This window comes from Camellia sinensis, chromosome 1 (assembly GCF_055761805.1).
Source record: "Camellia sinensis isolate YWXY chromosome 1, ASM5576180v1, whole genome shotgun sequence".
Taxonomy (NCBI): domain Eukaryota; kingdom Viridiplantae; phylum Streptophyta; class Magnoliopsida; order Ericales; family Theaceae; genus Camellia; species Camellia sinensis.
Window position 1 is genome coordinate 176870416 of NC_138961.1, and position 20817 is coordinate 176891232.

At 33.5% G+C, this 20817-nt stretch overlaps 1 protein-coding gene across 2 annotated transcripts; it reads right to left on the bottom strand.

The window, feature by feature from the left end:
• Nucleotides 1-473: 473 nt before the first annotated feature.
• Nucleotides 474-13561, bottom strand: LOC114294210 (Eukaryotic aspartyl protease family protein). Of its 2 annotated transcripts, none has more exons than XM_028238336.2 (10): nucleotides 12851-13561; nucleotides 10893-11031; nucleotides 7727-8002; nucleotides 7371-7598; nucleotides 7096-7234; nucleotides 6949-7019; nucleotides 6754-6853; nucleotides 1308-1368; nucleotides 1150-1221; nucleotides 474-973 (listed from the first exon to the last, which is right to left on the bottom strand). In XM_028238336.2, the coding sequence occupies exons 2-10, from the start codon at nucleotides 10994-10996 to the stop codon at nucleotides 732-734; spliced, it is 1293 nt and encodes a 430-aa protein (XP_028094137.2). In that variant the 5' UTR covers nucleotides 10997-11031; nucleotides 12851-13561; the 3' UTR covers nucleotides 474-731. The 2 variants fall into 2 exon arrangements, with proteins under 2 accessions (XP_028094137.2, XP_028094136.2); XM_028238335.2 differs by having other exon boundaries at nucleotides 7727-7968; nucleotides 12851-13524.
• Between the last annotated feature and the right edge of the window lie 7256 nt (nucleotides 13562-20817).

The following is a 20817-nucleotide window of genomic DNA, read 5'->3' on the forward strand; positions in this document are numbered from 1 at the left end:
AATAAGTTATAAGCTAATTTCATAATCCTCACCAAACACCCCAAAAGAACTACATTGAAACAACAGTCGATGCCTGCAGACTTGGTTACTACAATTAAAAGAGGAAGGATACAATTAAAAGTAAAATTCAAACGAAAATTGGGCGGTGAAAATCTAGCTTCAAAAAATTGCCCTTTTTGCTTATTTTGAACATTTTAAACTCAAAAAGGCAAAGAAGCTAAAAACTTCAAAAATTATTCTATCCACCCGAACTTTTCACAATACAACTGCAAGCCTTACAATTATTTAATTTTAAGCTAAATAAACTGCACAAATTTTTTTCCAAACAGATCGTTATCTCACACCAGCCATTGGGCCAACCAAGGCCAACGTGTAAATCAGTTCAATTTAGATGTAAGTTCATCAGAACCCATGATAGAAGGGTGGAAAGGGAGCTTGACTGCAGTACATGCATTAGGAGGAACAAGGCAGACTGATGGAAATCTCAAAGGATATCTATAGATATCAGAAGTGAAAAATTACATATAATATAGAAAAGGAACAAAATAGAAAACTAAAGGAACGATATGACACAAAAAATATTAAATATGTTCCTAGCAAATCCTTCTAATTTAATGACTCAAAGGAGCAAAGAAAGAACAAAACAATTGACAAGGAAGATACGCGTAATGGGAAACAGGATTTACATGTAAAAGATGGCATAGATCTGTTCGACAAGGCAATTGTCCAACTTAGAGACCTGAGGCAAGTGGATGCAAAAATAGTAGAAGCAGTAGAAAGATATTCACCAAACCAAAGTCGGACAATAGATGCTGAGTTGAGGCGGCTGATGGCTTTGGGGGAGTCCTTCCAGCAACAGCTGGAGCAACCGCGTGCCCACTAGGTGCACTTTGCTGCTCGGTTGTTGGCAATGGGTTGGGAGCACTAGTATTTGGAGTCAGTGGCATTCTCTTACCATCACTGAGATCTTGACCTGTCATACAAATGCATACTTTTTTAAGTTAGAAATGAATGAGATAGAATAACCAAAAGCTGATTCAATGACCCACAAATTTGGGCAATAAGCGATTGAATGCACAAGCAATTACAAGCCACGTTTTGAGTTGGCACGTCACAAAAATAGGAGATTGTGAAACGTCATGTACTCACAATTGGAACGTGACCAGCCCAGCTTCAGATTTTCCCTATCAAATACCACTCGATAACCAGTCATGTAGTTCTCTGCATAAAGAAGGTTGCTTGAGATTAAAAAAATTGAACCAGGGGAGATTTTATCACAGATAAAGAAGAGCTATTCTTTCACTTACGTCCAATTGTTCCAATATCTCCATCTGTTGACTCAATGGCTAAACAAAATCCGACAATTCCCTGCACAAAACGGGCCCCCCATGCATCAAATTTTATAAATCAGTGGCTGAATTGTTGTTTTAAACTCCTAGGACAATTAGACATGAGTAAGCAGCATTTACACACTTTGACCTTAGAATAGACAACCATGGTTAGAATGAAGGCAACCAGTCGTGGCCCTCATTCTCATTCCAGAAATAGAATATACATTGCTCTTGGTTCAATTGCAAGTTCTCTAACACTAACATCAGGATGGAGGATTGTTCATAAAGATGCTATAGGTAATATATTAATTCAAGAGTTCACCATCTGAATTTCACAGTTTTTAACCTAACATGTTTTCCATTTCCTTCTTTATCATGAAGAAAAGAAAGGGCTAGGCTCAAAAATTCCAGAACAATATGCCCAAAGTGCATCCTATGATGTTATGTATATGCACTATGAAAAGAAAGCATTGGAATATACAATCATTTTACTGTGTCCACACCAAACAATTGTTCTAATTGAAAATTAATAACAAATATGAAATAACTGTGACCTCCCATAATTGAGTTAAAAATAAAAAATAATAATAATAAAAAATAACAGAAGAGTTGCCATATACAAACTACAGTTTACTGCAAAAACATTGAAATATAAATACCTTGCGTTCCAAAATTTGTTTGTTAAGTTTGAGGCTTTCCTCCCTTCGCATAAAACAGAGTAAATCACTTTTCCCACTATTATACTTGAAACGAGTTCAAGATCATTTAATAGTTTCTGAAACCAAATCCCCACAAATGTAATTCTGGAAGCCAGCATGGAGGAGTAGATTTAAAAGATATGCAATTTAAGAAATGGATCTTGAATTAACACTTTGATACTAAATTTCCTGCCAATATGCCTGAAAAAACACCTCCCAAGCATGAAATCCACAAAAGGTCCACATAACAAGACAATATTTTGACAAACAGATTGCCTTCGGGTTCTACACAACTCAGATTATTGGTATTGCACACATTTCCCTTCTGAACCCATTTTAAAGGGCCTTGTTGGACCAATCATCCCATTGACAATCAATTCTTTTTAAAACTTGAACTATTAATTTGGAACCACAAATATCCTTAGTTGCACCAAGCTGGGACAAGGGGAGGAGGCAGGAGCAGGGTTAAAGAAGCAAGGGCAAGTGTCTAGGGTTGGGAATGCCTAAGGGAGCATTTATGTTTTTTATTTCCCTCTTTTTTTGGCCCAATTGTAATATATAGGGAAAATTACATCAGTAGTCTCAATATTTTGACTCATGTCATTTTGGTCCCTAGAATTTCAATTGGCTACATTTTGACCCTGAAAGTTATACCTTGTCTCAATTTGGTCTAATTGAGGCCTCGTTTCATAAGTAATAGTTTTAGCTTAAAAGTCAAAAAGTTACTAAAAAAATCAAAAAGTCTATAACCTATACCAAAAAGTCAAAGGTAGTGTTTGGTAGAGTTTTTTAAATATGATTTGAGAATAGAGTCGTATTTTGAGTTTGTTAATTTTGAATTATGATTTGAGTGTGAAAATTTTTTTTGGAAGTTTTGAAAAGAGTTTTTTTTTTTTAATTGAGTTTGAAATGAATGATGTGACATGATATTTAATTCAAAAACTTACAACTTATAACCAAACACACAATCCTAAATCCTATTCAAAGCTCATAAAAAATTTTAAAAAAATTCTGGAAATATTTTTTTATTTCAAATATAAAAATAACAGCTGCAAAAAAAAAAAAAGAACACTGTTCCGGTCAAGCAGCCGAACGTCCGGATTAGCCAAATTTTCCAGCCTGGAAAGGAGTTTTCAGACGTGAATGTGGAATTAATTTTTGAAAACTATAACCAAACACCACGTGCAAACCAAGGGGTGGAATTAAAGTTCCAAAACTCTACAAACAAAGCCAACAATTCTCTTCACTCCTTACTTTTTGCACATCTTTTTGTAAAAAATTAAAAAGTCATTTCAAGCATACAAGTTTTTTTTTAACTCATATTTTAGACAAAAAGTCAAAAAGTTACTAAAAAAGCATGTTCCCAAACAAGGCCTGATTACATCTATTAGTATTTTTTAATGAAAAATATGCATGAGTGGTATGTGTCATGCTTTTAGAGACAAAATTACAAACTTAATCAACTCAATAAATTAACCTCAACCAACTAAGTACTTATTTTCCATTAAAAATCCTAACGATGTTATCAATTGAATCAAATTGACAAAAAAAATTCAAATCAAGGGTCAAAATTGAGTCAACTGAAAAGTATAGGGACTAAAATAACACGAGACAAATGTAACGACTACTGATCTAGGTTACCCTAATATATATTTAAATGTCTACATTATGCTGCCACTTAATACAATTAAAGATAAGCATAATAAATTCTTATTACAAATGTAACAATTCATTATCAATAACATATATTTTGCTTCTTAGTCATCAAAGAACCCAAATTAAAAGATTTATCAAAAAATCCTCATCCTTTCAATTTTTAAAAGGAAAACCAAAATCGAGAAAAATATACAAGTTCTCCACAGATAAATATTTGTTCTCTACATATTATGAAACACTACTAAGAAGGTAGTGTGTTTGTGTCAGATACAGACACAATTGAAACCGTGATTCGATCTTGACGGAAATGCAACTCTAACTCGACTATTGCTTTGAACAGCAGAATCACAATTCTAGAGAAAAAAACATCACCTCTAGTAGGTGATTTATGCAACTAAGCAATTGTCTAGGAACATAAGAATAAATTAAGTACGGACACATGACACGACATGGATACACTAACACATAATTTTTTTTAAATGTAGGGCACAACACATGAGGGAATACGGCACAAAATATAAGATTTTATATATTTATTATATAGCATATATAAGGATAGATAATTATTATGTGTCATATATATGAATATTTATTTCAAAGAATAAATTTTAAAGTTTAAAAAAAGAGAATGTGTAAATTTTCATTGCCTTTCTTTTATCACTAGATTCTAAGTTATTTTATTCAAACTTGTAATAAATTTCATGCGTCTAAGTGATAGAAGCGTGTTCAAGTGTTTGAAACGTGACCTAGTCCTTAATTTTTTTTTAAATAGCAGGACATGTTTGGATGTGTGTCTGATGAGTGTCATGTAATATCGGTACAATGGTATCAAACACGACACGCTACCTTCTTAGAAGTGTCGGTGTTTCATAGATAATAAGCAAATCCAACCCATGAACCAATCAAGGATTAAAATTCCATTTTGATGTGTTCTCGATTAACTTGCAAAAGAAAATATTTCAAAAATGTTTTGAAAACATGGGGTAAACAACAAATGTCGGAAAAACATTGTTTGAAAACAAAACTAAAACCTATCTAAATATATATGTAACCTAATAATTAGACACATTAGAGGTACACTAATCCATTCACTTAGAAGGGCACAGGCGTACAATTTGGTATTAAATGTCAATATGAATACACAATCATTAAATTAAAATCAAACAAATTATCAAACACTATTGTTTATGATTCTGCATATGCACAACGGAAAATAAACAAGGTTCACCAAATATATAGGAATATTGACAAATGTCAAGATTTAAGGGGTAGAGAGGTCTTTTTAGATTGAAGATTAAAAAGATCTTTTAATAAGCTTAAGATTAATATTCAACAAAGATCAAGAAACATTAGAAAATCATAAACCTCAATTTAAAGGTGAGTTGTGGAGTGGGTTTGCTGTTGTAAGAGAAACCATTAAAAAAAATGTGCTAACAATACCAAACAAAACTAAACCATGTGTCACGATCAAGTGGGGTTGGCTACATGACTAAGTGAGAGAGAAACGAAAACAACTTTGTTCAAAAATCCTGATGTGTTGAAGCCAATCATTGTTTCAGTGTGTTAATGTTTCAACAAGTTGCAAATAGAAAGAAAAAACAAATATTGCATCATTGGTTATGCTTGCATGTTTCAAACAAACATCTTCCTGACCCTATTTAATGCTAAAGAATTCCATGTTGCCAACCATATAGTTTTTATCTCTCCTGAAGAATCTACTACTCGATCTCTAAGATATTTCATAAAATTTGATGTTTTGTTATGCTTCAATGGAAAAGTTGGAATTTCATAGTTGCACTCATGTTTCAAGTTGGTTTCTTAGGAAAACAAAAACATTTCAGCCATTTTGATGAAGAAAAAAAAAAATTCCTTGGACGCAATAGGGTAGTACACTAAATTGGTGGTCAAGCTGAATTTACATGTCATGGCTACAAATTGGCTATTTAGACCATGCTCAACCGAAACTACATAATCAACAACAAGAAACCTTGATAAAATTGAAGAAGCAGCATCATGCAATAATACAAAACAACCTACAAGGAAAAACATACAAAGAAAAAGAACTTGTAATAAATTGAAAGGCAAGAAAGGTTATCTTATATCGGGGTGAAGGAATAGAGAAGGGAAGCAGAAGCAGAAGCAGCAGAAGCAGGGAAGAAATACAAAGGTGAACCAGACAGGGAGAAGAAGAAAAGAAGAGAATGTAGATAGAGAATAGAAACTAGAGAGAGAATAGAAAGAAGAGAAATGAGGAGAAAATAATGGAAAGAAACAGAGGAGGGTGAAAGAGAACCTGCCACACAGGGAGAGACATAGTTATGCTATGGTTAACATTCAGTTATGCCAATACTAACTAAAGTTCATTACACTGCCATATATATGTCTGTCCAAAAAACAAAATCGATAAGAATTCAGAGATATAAAATAAGTAAAAAAAGGTCCTAAAGAAATTCAACTCCTTAACAAATCTAAACACTAAGGCTGTGTTTGAATCATGGATTTAGGTAGGGATTTGGAAAGAGAAAAGGAAAAAGTGAAGACAATGTGAATAAAATATCAGCCCAATATTTTCTCCATTTCTTTTTCCCTTTCCAAATCCCTATCAAAAGCCATGATACAAACACAGCATAATTAGACACCTCCTTTACAATCTCCGGAAGTCATTACTTTTATATTATACTGATAAATCAAAGTGCACAACAGCACACCATGTGTGTGACCTCTCAATTGGAAGAGTCACCACTCCATGCTTATATAAGCATTATAATTTATATCCAATCATTTTAATGTTTCTTAGTGAAGAAGTTCAAAAACCTTTCAGAAATACATGGAGTTCAAAGTAAGTAGATAATAGTTGTGAAGGCAAAGAAAACTACTCTTGACAACAGCAGAGGAACACATCCAAGTTCTTTGAGATTTCTTGGGTTAGGCATGTGAGGATGTCCATTAATTTGAGTAGACAACCATGAGTTGGGTTTCATTGCAGTATATGTCCAGCTACACTCAATCAAATAAAAAAATTCCCTGTTCTAACTGAGCTGGATAAAAAAGTTCGTACTGTCACCAACCTGGTTGTCATGGATAATGAAAACAGGATCATGGATGACAAAGCTGTTGTTCACTGAAAATTTAAATGCCACAGAAGGAGTCTTGGGCATATCTCCAGAACTGTTTAAATGTAAATTTTTCAATGTTATCACATACAAGAAGACAAGGAAAAGGGAGGGAACCTCCAAAATTCTCTTCATTCCACGCAAATTTACCTGGACTTGTAGCAATACTTCCAAGGGGATCCCTCAAAGCTAGCACTTGTCGCGTTTACTTGTCTGTCAAACTATCACCAAAAGCATGATATAAGGCGATACTGCTAATGCATTCATGTCATAAAGTATAAAGGCAGTATAACATACCTCCTGGACAACCCTTTCATATGCTTCCTTTGGGAGAAATGTAAATGATGTCCCACTATCAACCAGTGCTTCGAAGCTTGTCTTATCAAGACAAGAACTTCCAATACAACATGCCTTGACCCCAACAATGTAGGTTATACTGGACCAAGAGTGGGCCAAAACAAGAGGAAATGACAAAATTACGAGAACATGTGAGACTAAGGCTTAATAATAATTGGAGATTTAATAGAAATAATAGTGAAGAAAGTATCTAAAATCAAATAAATAGTTCATACTATTTTCCGTCTGACGGCAGGAATGGAGTAGATTGTTGGGCAGCTGGTCCCTGGTCCCCAAAAAATATTCTCCCAGAATCATCATTGCCAAAACACAAAGAAAAAGAGTTCTGTACCAATCCTGCTTTTGCAAGAAAACTTGGAACAGAAATCTCGCCAAGTCCGAGACCCATAAGACCATCAGGAGCAACTCCATCTAAGTAAGCACCGCTTTGCATCCTCCCACATCTGAAATCAAGAAATTAGCAAAACTAAGTTGTAATTTGGTTATTACCGAGAAAAATCCTTCTTGAGAAATTTTGAAGCATATGAAGTTCATAAATCTGATGTGGCAGTAATAGATCAATCGGGCAGACCCTATAATGACGGGAGCCTGCACAGAAATATTGGATGCATCATCACTTCCTGCTGCAAGATGCAATGTATCCTCAACCAGCAATCCTGAACTGGACGTATTTTCCGAGTAGTAGTTAACTGTGTAAGGGCATGGCTGCTTAGGACTTTGGCAATTTGGACCCAGTTGACATAACTGATGACTGCAAGATAGGTGCTTGCTGGTGGTTGAGCCAGACGGGCTGTATTCATTTAAATCCCTATCCTGCATAATAGATGCCCCAAATACCAGGGAGCACCTGCCAATCAATCATTGGAAATAAGTGCTAAACCTGTTACCAAATCTTAGTAGAGACTCTGCAAATCCTTTGCCACAAATGCATGAAGAATGCTTTTAGATACATGTGCACAAAAGATTCGCCATGTACCAAGGAACACTGGCCAATCAATCAAGCGTAGGAGTGAAAGGCCTACTACCAAGTCTTAGAAGACTAGCTAGAGGCATAATTGTCAAATCGGGATTCGAATCATGAATCGAAATAGTCTCGTACCGAATCGCAAATCGAATCGAATCGTGAATCATAAAGATTCAATAACTTTTTCTAAATTACTTAGAAAAATATATTTACACACTTTTATATTAAATATATCTTATGAATATGAAATATTTAGACTTAAATTAATGAAAATGTTTTGAATGATGGTCATGTAGTTTAATAGGTAAGAAGTTAACAAATGTTCCTATGTAAGATCACCATCTTACCTTTTCCCTTATTTTTAGATATTTTTTATCAACCATTCTTAATAAAGACAGTAAACAAAGACAAACTCTCAATTTCTAAAGTAACAATAATTTTAAAATAATATTGACATTTGGACAAAAAGCATACATACTTTTCCAAGTAACAATGACCAAATAATAAGAAAGCATTATTTAGGATCTTTTATTTTAAAATCTAAAACATTTTAAACTATATAACTAACCTCACCCATATAATATTCAACTATATTTAATTTAATAAAATAATAATAGATAATTCATGGTGTAAGTTACTTTAGTCTTAAACATCTTTAGAAAATATATTATGATTTTTTAAAACTCTATGATCACTAAAATAATAACAAAACATGTATATATATTGGTCATTTTGGTACTAAAAGCTATTAGAAGTTGTATTGTGTCATTTTCACCAAAAAGATACAGAAAGAAAGAGTCGAAAATATGTCAAATACAATAATTTCAAAAGTTGCAAGAATCGTAAAAGGTGAATCGAATCGTGAATCGATTTTGAATCGTACAATTCACTAGAGATATACTTCCAAAAAAGATTCACCCATAGATTTGTATCGATTTTGCAAAAATTGTTAATTGAATCGCGAATCATAAGATTCTGATAACAGAGGATACAGGTAATATGAATTGATAAATAGACCTAACATACATTTATGAGTAGTTTAAGCAATAAACAAGAAGAAAGAAAATTACAATTTATTTTCCCCAAAAGGTTCCCAAATTTCCATAAAATAAGCTAGAAAGAAAGTTGTTAAAGACTATGTTGTGTACATTTTGTTAAATGCTTGTGGGATCTAATTTGTATTATGTTTAAGACTTAGTGGGCTTATATTTTGCTAAAGACTCGTGGCCACGTGATTTGTATTCTATTAGTAAGTAAAAGATTTGGGGGGCTGTGATTTTTTATTTTGTTAAAGACATAGTGGGATTGTATTTGCTAAAGACTTGATGGGTTTGTATTTGCTAAATACTTATGAAATAGTATCACAAGGCCACAATACTGGCTACTATAGGGGAAATAGAAAAGCCCATGTAACACTGAAACACTGAAACATGAGGCTCCTGCTATAACAGGACCTGGGAAGGGCAAGACGTATGCAACCTGACCCCCCACTACTAGAGATGTTTTCGTGACTCGAACCGCGCCACCAAGGACGTTAACATCAAGCCTTACCATTGGGCCAAGCAACCCTTTCATAACCCTGGCAGCTTGTCCCTCCTTCCAAAAAGGCTAGAATCAAAACACAACTACCCAACTTCACTCCTCAATAGACGGAGAAAAAAAGATAGGCATTTCCACTATGCTCAATGAAGATAGTGTTAGGCTCACCTGGCGAGGGACAAGGAGAGATAACAAGTGTATTCCCAATGAAAGGGGCTACCAAAAACATTGGATTTTTATAAGAAGGCGCGCAAAATGAAATCCAAATGTAATTGGGATCAACTAAGAAGTATATCAATGGCGGTATTAGTAGCGCTAGTAATTAATTGTGCACATAAAACTGTACCTGGCCTTACAAGGGTCCAAAGAGTTCCACTACCAATAGGACTTCCTGTTGAGATCTAAACCACATTATAGCTTCAAATTATATGAAAAACCCACAAGTTTACCCATTAATAACTACACAAACATTTATACCACTGAATTTAAAGAAATCAAACATTTATTGCTAACAAAAACATGGCACTTAGATTCTATAGAAATCTTCACATTCGCAATAATACAATTTTACCAAATTTTTGGTAGTTAACTAAAACATATAATACTACAATAGAAACAAATTGTAGAACACGTTAAAATCATAAAATATTATTATACTCTTGTGATATCTATGAATTTTATACAACTTTTTCTAATTTCTCTAGTTCTTTATCCTGTAGTTACCTCTCTCTTATTATCTTCAATGCTCCTATATTGTAACCGCATCCAATGACATAGATACAAGCCCTAAGGGTCAGGTCTCACTTCATATCTCTGCCACTGCATGCCTAACTTTAGACAGCAATCAGTAAGAGTGAAATTTGGAGGGCTCCTTTATTATGATAATTTACAGAGTTGCTTTGTCAAAAAGGTTCAGAAGTCAAAGTGTTAAATCAGTTCAATAATTTTTTGCAGAGGTGAAACCACTCACTCAGTGGCAATAATGTTTTTATTTAAAGATATACATCAATTAGCAACAACTGAAGGACTCACTGTTAGTTTCCTCAAGAGTTATATAAATTGTGAGAAGTGCTCCTTGCACAGAAAACAATGAAATGTGACAGAAGAAGATAAAAACAAAAGTGAAGAAACAAATATTTGTAAGATAAACCAAAGAGAAGAACAATTGACCAAGTAGCAACCGCAATGAGAATGTGACGGTAATGTAACAAAGTTATAGCAAAGGCTGGCATACCAGACTGTTATAGTAACTGGCAGATAGAGAAGCACATTGAATGCAGTCACATGGAACCCAAAGTAAGTCACTCCCAGAATCCAATGCAACGAGAAAAGAAACATTCGGCGTCCCTACATCGATCCAGGTGTAATGCAACCTGTTTGAAAAAAAAAATGTAGAAACTAGATGAAAAAAAATGATAAATAAACTTACAAAAAAGATTGAGTGAGAAAACTAATTCATCAAATTTCCCTAAATCAAAATCAAGATGAAAGTCACCTTACAAGGGGACATCTAGAAAATTATGGAACAAGAAGTAATAATCACCCGGAACAATAGAAGAACTGTTTGAACATTAATGAACTTTGTTACGCACTCACTAAGGAAATTACTTAAAAGACTAACTGCATTATTCAACAGTGTTAATGGCAAAACAATCAGGCAATTCCTTCAGCACGACCACCAACCCTCCAGCACACAGGTAACATCCAAGCACTACAACGGCATAGTACTAATATATTAAGATACACCATACAAAACATACAAAAAATATCTTCAACCACCTGCTAATAAAAAATGTCCAGACAAGGCAAAAATCAAAATTGACATAAGTTAAGCTAGTATGAGAAGAAATGGTGGCATGTCATTTGAAAATAATAGTACAAAATGGCAAAATGGCAAAAAGGACTCATATAGATGAACTCAAATAATTGGAATAACACTAGATTTGTTGATAAAAAACAAAAAAAAAAACTAGATTGAATTGAGTTGACACCACACCACACTATTAATTGATGTTTTTTCTCCTTTTTCCTAATCTGGGCAATAAAACCAGAGGAGCAAGGACGGAACTAGGAGAAGACTGTGGGGGGCCATAGCCTCCTACTTCTGTGAACATTATTGTTGCTATAGAACTTTAAATATATATATATATATATATCATTTTATATATAAAATGACCCCTCAGTATAAAATATATATATGTCATTCTTCTTCCATTTTGAATTCTCTTTCTATTTTACAGTAAAAAAAATACTTATTCATCTTAATAGAAATTACTTATATGGTATTTAAATTTTTTTAATGTATATATAATTTATATATCATATATACATACATGTGTGTTTTGTGTATATTGTGAAAAAAATTATTTTTCTTTTGGCCCCTCCGGTAATGAAATTCGGGTTCCATCCCCGCAGCGGAGTTGACTCATTTGAGCCCTAATGTCAAGGTTGAGAGCACAAACCAGAGAGTGATGTACAATTTGACTAAAAAGGCCAATGGTTATTACTTGACATGTCGATTAGTAGCTAGAATCACTTCGACACCTTTATCTACATACATTTTCTCATCCATGGTCCTTTATTTTATTTTACTTTTGATAAGTAAGATTTAAAATTAAATGAAGTTTTCAAGGAGGCACCATCCATATACAGAAGAAAGAAGAGACAAAATTTAAAGCTCCCAAGAAAGCTCAACAAACAAGTCCCAACAAGAGCTCAAACCTCCGAAAAAAGGACCTTCCCCGAGATTTAGATCAAATTCCATCATGTCAACTGAAATAACCCTCAACTCACATAAGGAATATACCAAAATTTGACCCCATAAACGATAGAACCAATAATATCATTCATGAGTGCATGTCTTTTGACTTATTCAACCATCCTTCTCGCAATTCAGTTGACCTTTTATCGGTACAAACAAAATGATGATATCACTTCGAGCTTCCATATTTTCAACTCATATATACTTGTAATATCTAGAATCTTTTCCACTTTCCACACCACTAAAATCATTTCAAAACACCTTCCAAGTGGTATATATTAAAGTTCCCTATAGAATTTATGTGGACCAGTATATCAATGTTTTATATGCCTACTAAACTAGATTTGTGATACTTTTCAACATTAATGTCACCGTCTAGAAAATTGAAAACAAAATCGGCAAATGAAATTGTAGAGAGCGATTAAACTCACCATCCAAAGTCGTTTCCTAAAGAAAACGCTCTGCTACCTTCGGAGGGGAAGAGAAACTGATAGCGAGAACCGAGCTTCATCTTCTGCCTCTGCACATCATTGGCCACAAGCATCTTGTAGTACTCCATGCTCTTCCGCTCTGGCCACGAACCAGACTCTCCTCCTTTCCTCGAAACCCTAAGCGCCTTCAATTCGTCAGAGAACCTGTGAATCAGCCTCGAAGAGAATGTCACGCCCACTACACATTTCACTAGAAGAACCGCCATTACAACGCAGAGCAAACACCGAGTCGCCATCGCGACTCCAATCAAAAACTCGAATGAGAAAAAAAATTCAAAAAGGAGATACAAAAATCTAGGGTTCTTCGGACTGTAAACAAGCTTCCAAAGCGAGATCTAGCTTTCTCCGATCATGTACTCATTGCGAGAAGACAGAAATGAGAGAGAAGTATAATGGAGTAGAGATCAGAAGGAAATATATATATATATAGAGAGAGAGAGAGAGAGATGGATAGATAGATATATACAGATAAATGCAAGTATTAGAGAAAGAATAGGAGTATGGAGAGAGAGAGAGAGAGAGAGCAATGGAGAAGTTTGGAGGAGGAAGGTAAAGTGAGGAGATCTGCAGGTTTTAAGTGGATAAATTACACACTTTTTTTACTTCCATCCTCCAAGTTTCTATCTTGGTTTCTTTTTTATTTTTTAAGTTACAATTAAAATTTCAAACTTTAGGTATTATTGGACATAAATTAAATAAGTGAATATTTAAATAAATGTATTTATTTAGATTATATCATTTTTTTAATTTTTTTTATACATCTTTTAATAAGAAGTTAAAAAATATATTTATTTAAATAATTCCAAACAACTCTTTACTTAAATCTCGTTTAAAAATACACTATTTTAATTAGACTATTTGTTACAGCTTAAACTTTTGCCTTTAATTAACTTGAAATAACATATTTGATGTAGTATATGTTAAAATAATATAATTTTTTTATTTAAAAAAAAATTATATATATATATATATATATAAAATAAATAAATAGAGCGTTTACCAACTTTTGATCGATAATTTGCCATTAATTAAAATTTTATTTAAAATTTCTCATCTTTCTTAAGTGTTATCATCACATTCTTAAGTGTTACACAAAAAACCACATTTCATTTCACCACAAAAAACTACTTTATAACTTATTTAAAATAAGTATTATTTTGTGATTTGAAAATCTATAATTAAACCAATGCACTGAATATGCCAAAAATTTCAACTCAAAATTATGATTTATAATATTTTCTAATAATTGTTCCAAATGGGTTCGATATGATCATTGTATCACTAGCTATTAAAAATTGAGATTAAAAAAAATTGTCAACACATCATAAGAACATTAGAGGAAAAATTATAGAACAACTAATTTTACTTTTACCCTCAAATTTGATCATTTATCTTTTAACTTTTATTTTAATTTTAAATGATAGAATAACAAGAGAGTTATGTTAAAACACGAGTTAAACTTATAGTGTACTTTGGATAAAAAGTTTTTGGATAAAAAGGCCTTATATTTCACATTTTTTTATAAAAAATTAAAAAATATATTAATCTTACACATCCTAAATAACACGTAGTCTTCGTTTAAGATATGAGTTGAATTTTTAGTTTTTTTATTATTTAATTAATTTAATTTGAGATTAAAAGTTTCGTTTGGAATGAATTTTTTTATTTTTTTAATTTTTATTAAAAAAATAAAATAATTATAATTTAAATATAATATTTTATTTAATTAATTTTATTTTTATGATTAAAATAACTAAAAAAAACTCACGCAAAGTATAACCTTCGATGAAAAAATAAAAAATAAAAAAAAATAAAATAAGAAAAAGTAGTCCTATATAGCCTTTTAAGGAGGAAGAAGACGAAAATAGTGTGTTGGACGTTTGAATACGCATCACGAGCATTGTAATTCGCACCTAGTAAAGGAAAGTTTGAAGTGTGAATTTAATTAGGGGAAAAGGGTGTGATGATTAGCTTTAATTATGTGTTTTGCGTTGACTGCTGTGTGTGTACAGGCTGCGAGGAGGCGCCACGTATGTGGTCCCCGCAAATAAAATGATGACGTGTCACAGACAGCAACGTGCGCTGATTGGCGGAGTGCCGCTCCCTCTGACACGTAGGGGGACCTTGTCTGTAACTTTTTGATTTGGGGGGTTTCGCCCTGGATCTGGATTTCTTCAGTCTTAAACAAAAAATGATGAGTAGGTTGAATTTAATTTATCCAAAAATTTAAATTTGTGTCTGTTACCCCTTCTTACTTTTTTTTTTTTTATTTTTTAATTGTGATTATTATTTTTTGTTAACTACTTGGTAGACATTTAACAAGTCAAAAGTCAAAATTCAAGTTATTTTGCATAAATTCGAGTTACCAATATTGGATTGAATAGTCTAGGACGTCTCTTTAGGCTTATTTTTATTTTTTATTTTAATAATTTAAATTGTTTATATTTTAAAATTTGTTAAGTGTATTATTTTTATAAAAAAATTAAATTGATTGGATAATAAAAATCAAGTTTTCAAATCAATTTTGTATAAATTATTTATTTTTTTACAATCTATACTTTTTATATCTAAATACATGATTTTCACATTAGAATAAACCACCAATAGGTCCTAATAGTTGGACTTAATTCCCATAAAGTGTTATTGAAAATAAATCTTAATAAAATTGTCATTAAAAATAATTTTTTTACTACAACTTTTTATATATGTCGTTAAAAATTAACAATTAGTGATCTTTTTTGTCATAATTTTTATAAATTGCCGCTAAAACTTACAATTAGTGAAGTTTTCTTATGAGAATTTTTTCCTATAAGATTTAGGAGTTGTTTGGGGTGTCTTAAATTAGTGCATTTTTTATCTTTTTGAACTAAAAAATTGAGAAAAAAAAAGATAGATGTTTGGGTTAACTTTTTATCTTTTTACGAAAAAATGTGTAATAAAAAATTGTATAAATAAAGTGTATAGTGGAAGAAAGTTGAGTGGTTGTACAGCTGCCCTGCTGTCCCAGCATGTCTTACCTAGAAAATAATTGCCTCATTCAGGGCAAATCGATCTGTGGGGGCCACCATGGGTCCCATTTTAATAATCTGAACCGTCAATATGTACAACTCGTCGAGTATTATATGCTTGTAAAAAATTATGTTGATCGAATATCGATAACTATATGATCGGATTAGTTTTTTTTAACAGTTAACTATCACACCATCCATTTTGTTTATACAAAACTGATTTGATCATATAGTTAACGATATTCGATCAATGTGATGTTTTACAGACATATATTACTTGATGAGTTTTACATATTGAACGGTTCAGATTATCAAAACGGAACCCTTAGTGGGCCCCCAAGAGCCCAACATTACCATCAAACTTTGTGGCTTTACATATGTAATTTTTTTTTGGCCCTAAAAGTGTATAATGGCATACTTGTTTCACAAGTATGGCTGACAGTATCCATCAAACTTTTGTATTATAAAAATATATAAAATATTTTTTCAATATTTTTTATTTATGAATAGTAATGACTTTTTTATTTTTTGTGTAATTTTTTAGCTTTTTGAATTATTTTGTACTTGCCAAACCAACTCTTATTAGATAATAAGTCCACATATTAATACCTATACGTAAGTATCCTTTTTTATTATCTAATTAATTTGACATTTTACAAAAATAATATGTTCAACGGATTTTAAAATATAAACCATTTAGATGATTAAAACATGACTCGAAAATTAATCCAAGGGACCAGATATCATTGAAAAGGGATGGAAGGCAGGCCAAACAATTTCGCTTTTTGCTTTGGTCATGTTCCTTGGGTACACTTCCTGCACGTCCTCAACTGTAAATGTTTTATTATTTTTTTTTGGATAATGATTTGTCCCCCTAATTTTTCCCCCCGAATCCCCCGAAATCACAGAGGCAAGCGAGAGAGAGAGAGAGAGAGAGAGAGAGAGAGAGAAGGGAAGAAGAGGGCTACAAGCCTCGCCACCCGCCATCGTCGCCTCGCTGCCAGCTCGTCGCAGCAGCTCCAGCTCCGACCGCCGTCTTCGCCTCCTCCTCCTCATTCTTCCTCCTTCCTGTGATACCCCTGTTCCATAATATGTTAATTGGTCCTTAATATGAATGTGATTATGTGTTTCGATATGATTTGGTGCACCATTATGTGAAAATATGTGGTTTTGAATTTTTATCTGTTCACCGTAGGAATATCTGTTTGATTTTCCGCTTCGGAAATTAAATTGGAGGCCTTATCGGCCACAGAACCCGAAATTGATTATGCCATTGTGATTGACATAATTTTTAGAGCCTACGGTGGAATTTAATTGAAAATTGATTCGGGTCAGATTAAATCGATTAAATTGATGAATTTAGTGCCCAATTATTTAATAATATTAAGTAATGGTTAGTGGGACTTTATGTGAGAGGCCATATACACTCAATTTGTACATTTGAGCTCAAAACCAGATTTTGTGTCTTGGAATAGAGAGAGGGCCGACCCTGAGAGGGAAAGGAGGCATCTTGGTGTATTTTGGCTTGTAAATTGTGAATTGGGAAGGCTAGGTGCAAGACTTGGCCATAATTGTGAAGATTGAGCCTCTAGGTAAGCATTGATTCTTGAATTCATGAGTTTAATGTGTAATCTTGTGTGTTCAAGGGTTGTTGTGATCAAGAGCATGATTTGAGATCATTTTGTTGGAATTGAGGCTTGATATGTGCATGCATGTAATGAACTCCCATGGAATCACAAATCTAGCATATAATTTGTGGAATTATGAAAGATTAGTAGTGTAATCCCACATGCAAGCATGTCTTTGTTAAATTTTATGGGAATGAGCACTAATTACATTATTTGAAGTGAATATGAAGTCAATAAGGGCATGCATGTACAAATCATGGGAGTATAAGTCTTGAATGTTTGAATTTGAGCATGTTGGTGATAAGGTTGTGATATTTTGGGACATGCATGCAAATAAATTATGAAATTGAGCTTCAATATGTTATAAATTATGCTTGTACCATGTTAGTACATGTCTATGAGTAATTTGAGCCATAACATGCATAAATTGTTGGTTGATAGTCGAAGTGAAGCTAAAGAACACAATTCTGGGTTTTCCAGAATTTTGAGATTCGCTCGAGCGGGAAATGCGTGCTCTCAGTACTTTTTGCAGACCTGATGTCCGCTCGAGCGAGGTAATTCACGCTCGAGCGGGGGGAGCTATTTTGACAGGCCTTCCGCTCGAGCTCCCTATTTAACGCTCGAGCGTATTTCTGATGCAACCAGTACTTTTGCAGGCCTCTTGGGTCCGCTCGAGCGGGTAAGTCCACGCTCGAGCGTGGACCCTGTTTTCTAAAATTTTGTATGCTCGTTCTGTGTTTCGTTTTCCATTCTCTTTCACTTGTAAGCACTCTTAGGCATGCATTGAGCATTGTAAATGAGTTAACGAGATAAGAATAAAGCCTAAAGAGAAATGTATAAATTAAAGAACGGATTGAACTGTTAATGACCCTTTTGTGTTCATGAAATGTGTAGGGTCAAGTTCCAGGGCAAATCCACAAGCCGATCACTGTGAGTAATATCGATATTTGAAAGCTTAGCAATGTCCAACTGTTTATTCCCTTATAAGCCTTATGAGTTGCTAATTGGGATTGTGGACAAAAGTCTGACATGAACGAATGAATGGATCGAAAAGGTCGTTTCGATACAAATAAATGGACCTAAGGTCGTTTCGATATAAATAAATGGACCTAAGGTCGTTTTGATAGAAATAAATGGACCTAAGGTCGTTTTGAAATGAATGAGTGGGCCGAAGGCCGTTTTGACACGAATGTATGGGCCGAAGGCTGTTTTGACGTAAGCGAATGGACCGAAGGTCGTTTTGATAGAATGAATGGACCGAAGGCCGTTTTGATAGAAACGAGTGGACCGAAGGTCGTTTTGACATATACGAATGGACCTAAGGTCGTTTTGACATGAATGATTGGGCCGAAGGCCGTTTTGACATAAGTGATTGGGCCGAAGGCCGTTTTGACACAAATGAATAGACCGAAGGTCGTTTTGGCACAAATAAATAGACCGAAGGTCGTTTTGACATAAATGAATGGACTGAAGGTCGTTTTGACAAGACATGAATGAATGGGCCAGAGGCCGTTTCGACACGAAAGTGTAAATAGGCCTAAGGGCCAGTTTGATATGAAAGTTTGAAAAGGCTGAAGGCCAATTTGACACGAGTAATAGTTTGACAATGAAACGAATGAATTGGTCCCGAGGCCGTATGATGTGTTTGGAACCTCAGTTGCTTAACTTACATGTGTCTATGTATGTATATACTAGTTAAAATGTAAATTGGGCCCAAGGCCGTTTGATGTACATTGTTCCAATGTATTTTCTTTATTTGATATTATTCATTGGGCTATCGCTCACACTCATTCATGTGTTTGTAGGTGAGCCAAGAGAAGTCCAGACCCAGCCTCAGTGAAGTCTGTACGAAACAACTAAGGTTTTGAGAGAGTCAGCCCTTGTGTCTCACGCATGAGACCCGTCTTCGCCCCTTTTGTCATGTATTTACATTTTGTCAGGTTGGCGAAGTTTTGAATACATTTGTATGTAGTTTTGCTTGGCTGACTTAGATTTGAATGATCCTGTCTGTACAGTACTTATATTACTATACTTTCTGTTGTGAGTTATTAACATATGTATGTCTGGAATGTTATGATGTGCATATAAGCACGGCTCTATGGACAAAGTTTTAAAATTGCTTCCGTTTGGCCCCTTTTACTCTGATGAGTTTTGTCTTATTTAGTTTGAGGCCGTAGGTAATCTCATGATTACTGGCCGGTTATGGCCTTAACCCAGAGGGGCGGGTTCGGGACGTGACACTTCCCCTCCTCCTCCTCTTCTCCTTCTTCCTCTTTCTTCTTATTTCTGCTTCTGAAAAATAAAAATAAAAAAAGGCAAAAACGATCGTTTTTGCCTTTAGGGGGATTCGGGGGGACCATTTTCGAGCAACGTAGCATTACCTTCTTTTTTTTTTTTATAAATCTCTTGATTAAATTGATAACTTAATTTGATTTGTGTGGCTTGTTTTTTTTTACAAAAAAAATACTATAAATGTGAGTGTGTTAATAAAGATTGAAAAATTCTTATAAATTAAATTCTAACCAATTATCAAGTGATTGTGTTGATGGTTCTTTTGCCTTAATGAAAAAGACTTTAAAATTGCCAAAGTGTAGAAGAAAAAAAAATTAAAAGAAGAATGAGGGAGATTGAGAAAGATGATTGAGTGAATAATCAGGGTAATTAGTGAACAATCAAATTAAACATTAATTTACCTCTAACCCTATGCTTCGAAAAAGAAGTGCAAAAAATTTACCTCTACTCCTATGTTTCAAAAATGAAGTGCAGAAAATTAAGTGTAAGAAATTTAAATGATAAGAAAAATATAAATCAATTGTCTTTAATTTGAGTTCTGGATCTACTTACGATGTAGCCATGAATAGCTATTTGTAGGCAAACATTTGTAGAAAAAAACTACCTAATAACTACCACATTTTCCCATTTCTCATACTTCACACTCCATGATCTTCCACTTCATCTCTATGTCTCCATAACTTCCTTTAACCTCAAATTCATGCTCCATGATTCTCCACATTCTCCATTATCTTTTCACATGTATTTAATGATTCATAACTTCTCATAACCTCCAAATGAGTAGGAGAGTGCCACGTGTCCAGCAATTTATCAATAATAATAATAATAATAATAATAATAATAATAAATTATTTATTTATGGTGCCAACATTACCCTTACGACTCTTTCGGAATGAGAAACCTTGAATTCATGAAGAGTTGTACATCAATTTAGATCATATTTGGCAATTAACTAATGTATTCTAAGGGAGACACGCAT